This window comes from Equus quagga, chromosome 2 (genome assembly GCF_021613505.1).
Source record: "Equus quagga isolate Etosha38 chromosome 2, UCLA_HA_Equagga_1.0, whole genome shotgun sequence".
Classification (NCBI taxonomy): Eukaryota; Metazoa; Chordata; class Mammalia; order Perissodactyla; family Equidae; genus Equus; species Equus quagga.
The window spans coordinates 105,351,610-105,363,344 of record NC_060268.1 but is presented as its reverse complement, the minus strand read 5'-3'; the positions used below and the strand labels follow the sequence as shown (position 1 = coordinate 105,363,344).

General features: G+C 50.1%; 1 protein-coding gene across 1 annotated transcript in view; it reads right to left on the bottom strand.

Annotated features, from left to right (window-relative positions):
• Nucleotides 1-4,324: 4,324 nt before the first annotated feature.
• Nucleotides 4,325-11,735, bottom strand: part of MARCHF8 (membrane associated ring-CH-type finger 8) — a 113,196-nt gene continuing 105,785 nt past the window's right edge. The window contains exons 6-8 of the mRNA XM_046653665.1: nucleotides 10,680-10,860; nucleotides 8,552-8,699; nucleotides 4,325-8,161 (exon numbers count right to left, since the gene is read on the bottom strand). Of these exons, the coding sequence (XP_046509621.1) occupies nucleotides 7,860-8,161; nucleotides 8,552-8,699; nucleotides 10,680-10,860 (631 nt within the window). The 3' untranslated portion in view covers nucleotides 4,325-7,859. The remainder of the gene's footprint in view (nucleotides 8,162-8,551; nucleotides 8,700-10,679; nucleotides 10,861-11,735) is intronic.

Here is an 11,735-nt window from a genome sequence, read left to right as displayed (position 1 = left end):
TGAAATGCATGAAAAAAAAGATGGAAGATAGAGTGATGAATAGAGGGAGATAATGTGGTAAAGCGTATATAGCAAAATGCTAATTGTAGAATCTAGGATATATGTATTCTCACTATATAACTATTGAAACTTTGTTAATTATACCTCAATAAAAAAGATAAAAATTAAAATGGTAGCTGCCATTTGTGGAGAGCCTCCTATGGGCCAGGCACCTTATGGATATTCTCTTATTTGATCCCAACAACCACCTTTCAGAGTTGAGGTTATCATTACTAATTTTTGAGTAAGGAAAATCGGAGAGAGATTAATTGCCTGAGTTCATCCAGCTGGTAAATAGCTGAGGCAGGATTTAAACCTCCTATGATAGGAATGTTGAAAGACTGAAAAATATGCCTGGATTTGTGTTTATCTACAATGAAAAGAGATCTATTGTGGGTTTTTTAAAAATTAAAAAACTTTAAACAGACATGGGCAGTAAACAAAAGATGCTCCAGCTCATTTATCTGAGACATGCAAAGTGAAAAAACATCAACGAGACACAAGGGAATGCCAATCAATCATTTTAGTGACAATTTAAAAAGCCTCATGACAATGTAAGGAAAGACACATTCTCACAGTGGGAAGCTAAGTGAATAATTCTGGAGATCAGTTTTGCAACTTCAAAGTTAAAATGTCTCTACCCCTTTTTTCTACTTCTAGGAATTTATCTTCAGAACTACCCCTCCCTTCTAACCCCACGCAGCCAAGCGTGCAAAGATAAATGGCCCGGATGTGGATTTCAGCCTTGTTTCTAATGACAACAATTCGTTTCTAATATTAAACACTTAAAAATCTATATCAATAAGGATTTAGTGAATTTAGTTAACTAAATTCTGCATTAGTTAGAATAAGGTCGATATGTATGTTCCACCCTAGAAAAATATTAGACTGGTTGTTAGGGGAAAAAGCCAGCTGTGAAGTGGTGTGTCATGTGACTGCATCGTGCTTCATTTACACATGAAATATGTGATGCCGAGCCTCTCTGACCATGGCTCAGAAGCCTGGGCACTGCCCTCCCAGCAGGGCCGAGCACTGCTCCAGCCCAGGGCCTTCCCCTGGCAAAGGGGCTGAGTTTGACTTCCTTCCTCTTTTGCTTTTACCATGCTGACAGCTTTGATTGTCCTAAGCCCTGCCCCCACCCTGAGTGTTTCATCAGACCTTTCATCTTTTCCAAAGAGAGGCCAGCCCCCTGGCCATCTGGTCAGCTCGATTGTAGCCCCGGGGTCATCCTCCTCCCGCTGGCCTGACACCCCAAGCGGTGAGGAGCAGCAAGCGAGTCCTAGGCAGAGCCAGGGGCAGAGCTGTGCTGGGCTGCTGGTGCCGGGCCCTGGGTCCCTTCTTACCTGCCTCCAGCCTGCTGTCCTTCCAGGCCTGGAAGAAGGAGCTCTGAGCAGATCCTTTAACAAGGGCAACGGGGAGACTGGTTAGTACTGCCTTCATCTCCCAGCTGCCCTGGAGGGGGCATAGCAGGACTGGGCAGCCCCACTCCACAGGTGAGGACACTGATGAAGCTCAGCCAAGAGCAGGAACCCATGAGAGGCTGAGGGGAGCCGGGTCTACCAGGCCGAGCTGCCGCTCTTCCGCGATGCCACAGGTGATCCTGCACCAAACCAAAGCACCTTTCATCGCCAACATTTTCAGAATCTACCTCAAGTGCCTCTGAAGCAGTGAAACCTTTGCCGCCAGGTCTCGGGTGGGCAGGACTGCGACAGATCAGAGGTTGACCGGGGAGCTGCTAGTTCAACCCAGCAGGCAGCACAGTTCCAGGAACCCCATGGCCTCCCTCACTTCCTCCATCTCCGATGGTGGAATGAGCCCAGAGATGCCAACTCTGATCCCTGGGCCTGGGCCTCTGCAGGGCTGACTCAGAGTGGGCGGGAGAATTGGAAATTGGCTGCATTTCCTCCCAAACACCCCAGAAACTGGCTGAGATCTCCAGGGTAGGGAGGGAGGAGAGTCTTGTGAGTCAGAGTGTGACTAGAGCAATGCCCTCGCTGGGCCTCAGTTTCCCAGCTACACGCAGGGGTCAGACTAGAGTAGCTGTTCTTAGTTCGGGGGAGAGATGCGGAGAGGAAGCACAGACCACTGTGAAAATCAGATAAAAGCTTTGGGCGTTTCCCTGGGAGTGTAAGACGGCACTCACTCAGTCCTTGAGGGACCACACACCTCCTGCAGCTGAGGAAAGAGCCTCTGCACCAGGGTACCCAGAAGACTGGATTTTATGGACCAGAAAAGTTTTGAAAAAAATCTGGAGGGACGTTTGGGTTACCAAGTTCTTGTTGATAAGAACCAACCAAACAACAAAAAACACTCCCACCAAAAGCTCCCACCTACTATCAGCACCACTTCATACCAGGACATTAAACAACAGAAAGTAGAATAATACGACTAATGGACAACTCTACTCCTTCTCACAACACAACCTACATTGCTTTTTTCCCCTATCTCCCCTGATGTTCCTGCCGACTATGCCACAGCAGTGCCAGGAACCACACCCGAGCCAGCACACCTCTAGGGGAGTGCCTGACACTGTGCTTCTCACCTGGAGATGGAAGGTGGTACGGGGATCAAAGTGGAGCCCAGGCTTGGTTCCCTGGACCCCTTGACTTCCAGACCCCTCCCGTCATGTGCAGGGGACAATCACACCAGCAGAGTCTGGACTCTGCTCCTCTCATTTCAGCTTCAGGAGGCAGCTTGGGAGAGGCAGGGCAGACAAGGCTTCTCTGATGGTCGAGGAGCTGAGCCCTGCCACCCAGAGGAACTGTCAACTCAGGAAAGCGTGCTCTTCCCCTCTCCCTCTTACCCTCTGGAACTGCCCCTCTCAGCTCCTTCCAGATCTGGCAATGTAGAGGAGTACAGGACTCCTGGTCACCGTGGCACTTCTGAGCCTGGGAAAAAGGACAGGCCTTGGAAAGGGGCTCGTCTATGCCTCTGACACCACATGGCTGTGTGCCAGCAACTCCAGGGGCACCATTTACACAGACCAAGGGATGGCGCACGTTCCCTATGAAGGGTCACATAAACATTTTAGGCTCTGCAGGCCATACCATCTGTCCCTTTATTCACCTTCGCCATTGTAGAAGGAAATCAGCTGAATACAACATGGCAATGAACAGGTACGGCTGTATGCCCATAAGTTTACTTACAAAACAGGAGGCTGGCCACCCCGACACAGAGGATTAAAAGTGCACCCTAGAGGTGTGCCATGCAGCAGCCCTACGCCCATCACTTTTTGGCGGGTGTCAAAGGGCAGAAAGGGCTGGGGGCAGCATTGTCTTAAGCCTGCCTGCGACAAGACCCCATTTGATGTCTTCTTCAGCCAAACTCATTAAATCCATCTGGTCCCCAAAGCATAGAAACTCCTCTTCGGAGCCCCCATCTCACCTTCTTACAGAAGCCGGTTCCTCTTTCAGCTCCCCGTCCTCACCACTCCCTCCCACCAACAGTTGCGCGCTTGAGCTCAGGGCGCATCCTGGCTTCCCTCCTTACTATAAGCACATCCCTAAGCAGGTTCAGCTGATCTGCGGTCACGTCCTCCACTGGAGCCTCAAGAGCTCCACTCAGTTCTGGGGACCTTTTCTCCACAGAAGGCAGGCAAGAGGACACTTCTCCTGGCAGCCTACCGTGGTGCCCTTAACTTGTGGACGAATTCTCCTGGCTCACCAAGGGCACAGCATGTCCCCGGGAATCCCGGCCTCCCTCCCTCCACCTGGTGCACAGGTAAGGCCATGTGCCCGCCCTCAGCACTCACAGTGCTGTAGTCGTACGCAGTCTTGAGACTGGAGGGTCAGTGGCACTGCCATTACTCAGGGAAGCCCAGTCAGGAGCCAGGAGATGCAGCTGGGCTAAACCATGGGCAGCAATCCTGCTGGTCCTCCCTGGTTCTCCCCTCAGCTGGGCTGTGGTTCGGTAAATGGATAAGGTTAGTTAAGCAGTCGACTATTCCAACAGTCATGTTGCCATTCACACCCTGAACTTCAGTCTGGCTCCTCTCAGGTCAGTGAGTCCAAGTAGAGCCCGGATGGTTGAAATAAGCGCATCTGTGAACTGCTTCGGTTTTCACTGCCGCGCCCACACGCCCTCCACAACCCTCCCTCTCCACCAACCACCAGTGACTGGGGGGGCCACCCTCCCTTGCAGGGACAGACTGAGGAAGAGACACCTCCAGAGATGGGATGATTTTCCTCCCTAACACGCAGGCCAGAAGAACTCGGAAAGGGATCAGGACTGCGGAGCGTGCGCCCACGCCGCAGCCTCCTGCAGGAAAACACTTGCATGGCAAAGCTCCTTTTTAAAGAAATGCTTTATTGCTGCAAGTAGACACCCCAGGTATAGCGCAAACGACCCCCCTGTACAGAGAATTATTCAAGTGGTAATACTGAGAAACAGTGAGCATACACAAAAGGATACAAAACTAGACATTTAGGTAACTAGAAACTTCCTAAGAAAAACTTCAAATGTGAAGTGCCTTTTAGAAACTACCCCACACATGCCAGTGTAAATTTGGTTTTTATTAACAATCAACTTTCTATAAACATTGCATCTAAGTAGGTGATGAGCCGCACAACTTAATTCCTTCCCAAACAAAGATAAATGCTTTTATTTACCTCTGTTCCGGTCTTTCCTTGGGCTGGAGACAGAAGCTGCATATTTCAAATCAGATCCAAAAGGGAAAGTATTTCAAAGTGTATTTGCACCAGGGCCCAATTCACAGCACTGCGGGCCTCGCCCTGCTGGCCCGTCCTCGTCCACCCTGTGCCCCACCAGGCCGCAGGAGCAGCTCCAACCCTGCGGCATTACCTGAGGCTCTGGCAGTGGCCCAACCGCCTGGGGCCTGCATGTCCATAGCCACGGAGGGCACAGCGGTAGGTTTGGGAACTAGACCCATAAGATTGGAAAGAGTAGATTGAAGCAAAAAAGGAAGAGACATTAGAGGCCTGGAGTAGGAAGAGGCCTTTTATGGTTTCCAGAAAAATCTTAAACTTGGACAAAAAAACAAATTACTGCTGGCAGCCAAAGTCAGAAGCCCTTGAATGGTACTGTAACTTTTGGGGGAGTAAAGGCCAAATCAGAGAGGGCTGGCTGGCGACACCCGAGGCTGCTTCCCCCTCCCGCTTGCCTGGCCCACAACTACCAGCGCTCCTGGCCCTGAGACGGACGAGCTCATCCCACGTACCCGTATGGCTCAGCCAAGTGCCCATCCTCCCGCTGGAGCCAGGTGCAAACTGAAGAAAACCCGAGGAATAATCAACCCCCAAAAGAAGCTGGAGGGCAAGCTGACAGACTACAGGGACACCTGGCAGACCCGCTGCTCCCACTAGATGGCAGCACAGCACGACCCTGCTAGGCTTTCATGCCTCACTGTCAGTCCCTGGAGGATAGAGGTTGGAGCTGGGACCAAGAATGGGGTCAGATGTGCTCAACTAGAACCTGCAAGAAAAGAGAAAGGCAAGGGGGCAGCTGTGTGCCATTCTAGGAAAAGAAAGAAGGACACGGGACAGACTGTCCACAGGCAGAAGGCTTTTAAGGAGCTCGGCTGGAGGTGACGAGATGGGGTCAGGCCTTCCTGACAGGCAGAGAGGGCTTCCCAGGAGAATATGGCCGGGCGTGGGAGCAACACAACAGTCATGGGGAAAGGCACCTTTGCCAGAGGACGTGCCAGCCACACCGGGACTGCCCAGGCGCCACCCCTACCTAAGCACGCTTTCCTCTCTACGGGACCTCTCGGTGCTTTTCAAGTTCAGCGTAAAGGGTTCCACTGGGGGAAAGGAACCACTTAAAAATCTCTCCCAGTCTTTACTTGACCGCTCACCTGCTGTTAGTGGCTGGCAAGGACAACCCTTTTCTGATTTGGCTCTCCTGAGTGGACAGTCTAGCTGCCTGGTGTCCTCAGGCTGAGAAGGGGCGTGGGTAATCGCACTTTGGGGCACAGAGAACACAGGCACAGGCTGGATGTGGCTGAGAGACAGAGAGAGGGCAGGCTGACCTATTTTCAGGGGTCGGCTGTGGCTGGAGGAAGGTCACAGCCGAGCAGTTCCTTAGACAGGACAGTGATTCCGATGAGCCAGACCCTGGGCAGGAAGAGATGGCTGGGCAAAGCCCGTGAGCACATGCCCTCCCCGCGAGCTTGGGGACCTGCAGCCTCCTCCTGGCTTTCAAAACAAACCACAGGCCTTCCACAGGGGAAGGCAAAGGACCCATCTTGTGTCCACTTCCTCCTCTTCTCAGGGCGGATGAAGCACCTGAGGCCCAGGCCCGAGGGCAGGACCCTCAGGGCCCTCACTCCCCAGAGGCGGCTCTGAGGACTCGAGCGGCCTGAGAGGAGGCTCGGGGTGTCCTCCTGTCACACTGCAGGCCCTCGGGCCTGTTCTCCTGCAGGAGACTCTTATTTGCCTGGCGCGATGAAACTGGTTTTTAAAAATAGAATTTTAAGCAGACTTTTTAAAGGGACAAAGGCCATTTGATGGTGGTGATTTTGGTTTTGTTTGTTTTATGAAAAATGGTACAGGAGATAATCCCTGATGACAGAACAGACTGAGAGCAGGGCCAGGGGCCCCTTTTAAAGGATCCTTTCTGTTCAATCCAGTTAAGGCGACAAACGGGTCGGGGTGTGGCTGGGGGCAGTGACACAGTGGCCCATGGCAGTTCGCTGCTCACTCCGGGCCCTCGTCCCTGAGCCAGCCTGTCTGCCTCTGCCCTGGGCAGTGATGCACAGGCTCTCCCAGGCGCAGAAGCTGGCCGAGGTGCAGGCGCCCAGGAGCCCCGCAGTGCACACTCCCTCTCGGCGTGAAGCCAGCACACTGGAGAGGCGGGTCTGTAAAGGAACAGGTCTTAAATATTCAATTTTGTTCTAATTACTCATTTCCTCTCGTTTCATTTAGATCTCATAAACCCTTCTTTTGCAGTGTTGACAAAAAAGAAACTTTGAGAGTGGGCCTATGACATAAAGACTTCCCATAAAACAGGCTCGAAACCACAGGAATTATGCTTAACTTGCCATTTAGCATCCATTAACTCCCAGGAAATGTTATGAAAAAGCCTCACATCTGTTTGTCCCACTTTTGGACAAGTCCCTTTTATGGACACAGGGTGGATGTCACGTTTCTCAGACTATGTAAGGCAAAAAGGCTTTAGATCTATTACAATGTAAAAGAGATAATGGTCACAAAGGGAAGGTTTGAAAATGAGACGTTCTTTGAAGTGTGGATCCCACTGGACACACATATCACAAAATAAAGATTCTCTTTTTGTAAAGTGCTGTTTGCTTAGTGAATCACTTGCCACCATGCACAGAGCACCACAGCCCCTGTCCGCTCAGAGACCTGTCAGTGGTAGCATTGGCCTCAGCAGAGAGAGCTCATCCCCTGGGCAGTCCTTACTGAGGAGGGAAATCGCCTCATCGTGACTCCAGGCTCCCAAGCACTCCGCTCCAAGGTGGGGCCTCTGCCAACTGGCAGAGGTGGCGCCTCAGGCTCTGGGTGCCACCTGCTGCTGCTCTCCCCTCAGGTTTGGCATTTTATTCTCTCATGCTGCTCAAGACCACAGGCCAGAACCCAGCCAGCTCCCCAGCACAGCGTCACGGGGTCCTCCACCTTCCCTTCCCATGGACGTGCTACAGAAGTGGAACCTCGCTGTGCACAGCCGACGTGAGGACTCTCCAGGAGACTCACTAAGGAGGGTTTAGAAAAAGAGAAGCCATTAAAAATAGTCACCTGCCCGGTCTATGCTATTAAAGGACAGAAGAAAAGGTACAACAGTTGGCAGTAAACAATTTCCTTCAGCTGTTCGTGGATGTCCAGGCAAACTACACCCCCACACAATCAGATGTGAATGATTTCCGCTCCAGTGTCTTCAGGTTCTGTGCAAGAAGAGCTTGTGTCGGAATGACAGATTCTACGTCCATCTTTATTTTCAAAGTTGGGCTCTGTTAGTGCAGATTTTTCAAAAGTACTCTTTTTGCTTGTGTCTGGACAGTTTTGAACATAGATTACTCTGTTATAAGCCTTGAGTCTCTTCCATAATTGCACGTACACTTTGCACTGAACATACATAAAAAGAAGTCCGCCAGTGAAGCCGATGGCCACCACTACCAATTTAGTCCAAAAGGGCCACTCTAGGATTCCTGGAAGGGAAACACTTGGTTAGCCTATCAGCAGATCTTATTTACAATGTGAACTAAATAAAACGCAACTTCTGAACTTCCCATAACCAGTGATTCTTAACACATCGCATCTTGCTTCGTCACAGGTGGGGCAGAAGGGGCTGTCTGCCTCCTCTCATCCTGCTCTTCCAGGAGGGAGTCTGTGGAGGGCCTCACTCTCCATGGTTTCATCTCTTCTGGGTTTTAAAAACACCCACGGCAAGAGAAACATCCAAAAAGGATGCTTGGTGCCTCATAATTGATGCCTGCCTCCAGAAACCCAGACCGTTGAGGTCTGACTTGCAAATCAATCTGGAATATTGTTCCAATCCTAGGCCCTCTGCTGAGCTTGCTTTCACTCTGAGCACATACCTGTTGCATGTCCCTGCTTGATCTCCTCAACGGTGCGGTCAATGAGCACGTACAAAGACCAGACCACACAGACGATAGCGATGACATGAAATATCACTGAGCACATGATCTTCCTGCGCTCGCTGCCCGTCATCTGCAAGTTCTCCCACTGGAAAGACAACACACAGAGCATGAGGCGCAGGCCCACAGACGTAAAGGGCTCCAATTGGGTGAGAGCATTGTAGATGAGTAAGATTGGCTTTCCTCCCCTCTCCTTTTCCCTAGATGAATTTACCCAAATACCCAAAGTTGTTCTCTTTAAACCACTTGGCTTCAACCAGGTACCAGGCACTGGCATTCTGTCTACAGCCAACTTTCTATGCAATGAAAAGAAGCTGGGACTGAGATGAGCTAAGAGCCACCACCAGCAATCCCCTTGTCTGCTTATTCTTGCAAGCAGACACCAAATGGCTTGATAAAGGATTCTGTGGTTTCAGTCCCGATGAAAACAGCATGTTGGCCCAAGACCCGGGTGGCACATTTTAAATTTCCCTGACTTGCTGACTGGCGTGGGTAAGGGGCAAAAAAGGGTTGATGACGCCATGACACACTAGCAGATGGGTCACACTGCGTCGTGAAGGCAATGGCAGAAGGTGCTCACTCTTTGGTCCTCTGCTACTTTGGCAGCAACAGCTTGAAATCGATGCTAAGAGTTCCTGGTACAAGCAGTCTCTGCCAGTCCCATCTCCTCTAGGAGCTCAATAATTTACTCCAAATAGCCAGATTTTCTTTTTCATTACCAGTTTCGGAATCAGAAGAAAACACATAAAGGTAGAGAAAAAGAACAAAGTGTAAACACTCTGCATATCCTCTGCCAGCCCTAGTCACAGTCTCTTTCCAGATGGTTCTGTGCAGGATAAGCTGAAAGCAGAGCCTCATGGGTTATCTATATTGGTCAAAATGCAATAAGACTTGCTTGAGAGACTTGCTTGAGAGAGAGTAGGTACTGAATAAATTATGTCTTTTATGGGGCAAAACACTTTTTAAGTAGTTTGCGCCTGCCTTCTCTAACATAAGATTGCTTTCTGCTATGGTTTGATGCAGTATCTTCATTTGGCTTCCTTCCTAAAATGCTCCCCTGCTCCCTGATTTCCTGCTATTTCCTAAGACACCTCAGTTCAAGCCTTTCACACTCTCCTGAAATGCTCACCCTCACCTTTTTGGTGTATGCTTTTCTTGAGACTAGACAATCTAACCTCTCTCAACTCCTTTCACTTCACCTCCACATCCTATTGACCCTGCAAGAACTGCTTCAACACCCAGACATCTTATGATGCTCCCACCACACTACTTCCCCAGTGCGCCAGCCCACACTGGGTACTCCTCTGAATGTCCCACGTGCTCTACTGCCATGTAAGTTAGCATGTAATCAGCACTGTCATGTGCTCTTCTCTGATTATGAGATTCCCCCTGCAACTGACATATTAAAGTCTTCAGATAAGAACAAGCCTTATTCTTCCAAACAAAGCCTTCTCTGCTGGGCACAGGGAGGGAGATAGTACACAAACAGTCATTGTTTACAAGAGAGGTGCGTGCAGGACGAGGCTGCCCTCAGGAGCGATGACATGGGGACTGATTACAGCTCTGTTTTCCCCAATGCCTGTGTTCCTTTCTTTTCCCATGCACCCCTCACCCTCCCATCCAGCAAACACTTATCACAGGTATACACAAATAAATTTACTACATTATACTGTGCTTTGTGCTGCAGAGAGAGACTAATCTCTCATACACAGTCCTAATCAGAGGCAAGACATGAACAGTTAATATGTATAGAGTATGCGGATTAAGGTGTCACAAAACAGTCTGTGGTCAAGGGCTGAGTGACTGACAGACAAGCAAGCAGTCTAGCTTGAAGGAGGAAGAAAACATTACGACTGAATGGTCAGAAAGAGCTTCTTCCTGGGAGGAGGGACCTGGAAATCAGTACCAGAACCAGTAAGCCCTAGGACAGGAGCGCATGCACCAGCCCCCACTTCTTAAAGAGCTGAGCACAGGCACGCCACGGCTGCGTCCAGCCCAGCACACGAACTCCCACAGGGGCCCTCCTCTCGGCGGGGTGGAAGCACTTCTGGGGTGTCCCCACACGTACTTTCCTCAGGGGCTTCAGCTTGGTCTCCATGATGAACTCGTACTTGCACAGCTCGCAGCAGCGCGTGTCGGAGCTCTTGATCCACTGCTGCAGGCAAGACTGGTGCACGAAGTGCAGGCTCCCCGTGCAGTGGCAGGGGGTGATCAAAGGGCTCTCGTCATCTCCTTCACAGTGACAGATCCTACAGCAGGAGGAAAGCCAGCCGTTACGAGGAGGGCCAAGTGGCAGGGAAGATGACGCTTCAGTGGAAGGTCAATCTCCCCAAAGAAAACTTGCAGAAACAGACATCACAGAAGTGACTACAAGCACAAAAACATACAAACACAAATGAGAACAATTACTACAAACTAAAAATGTCTAGCTTACCGCACCGACATGGAAAGTCTGGATGGCATTTGGCATCAGAGAAGAAAAAATGATATAAGAAATGACAAAGCAGTCATTTTTGGTAAAACTTAAAAACTTCAGTGATAGACGAATTTAAGGCAACATGAAAGCATCTTCCAGAACTTAAGATGTTAAAATTATTAGAGGAAAACATTCTGTGTAAAACAAAACTGGCATTCTACCTTCCAAAAATACCAGTGACTTAAGATGATGACGAAATTTGCTTTCTGGCTACAATCCCTGAGCTCACCGTCACACACCACAACTACACGTTTCCGTCCTCTCTCAGAGGGTGAACAGAAAAATCACAGCACTCTCCTGGGCCTAAAAAACCATTATAAGGTGCTGCAATTTCATTTCTTTTGTCAGGACCACTCACAGCAATAAGTGAGAATTCTAAATCATTATTTCTAAGGGTGCATGCAAGAGGATACAGCTGCAAACCTCAAGGAACTGAATGGGCTTCTGAGAAACAGAAAGGTCTTTCCAGCAGCTGGAGAGGAGGTACGCACACTGGCTGACAGGAGCTGGGCTCGGGCCCTGGCCGGGTTCTCAGCTGTTCGCTTCTGCGAGAGGGGTTTCTGAGCCAACTGTTAGGAGTAACAGCTGGCCTGAGGAGGGGCAACTGGGGAAAGGGTTGGAAGGGGGAAGACACAGACAAAAACAGAA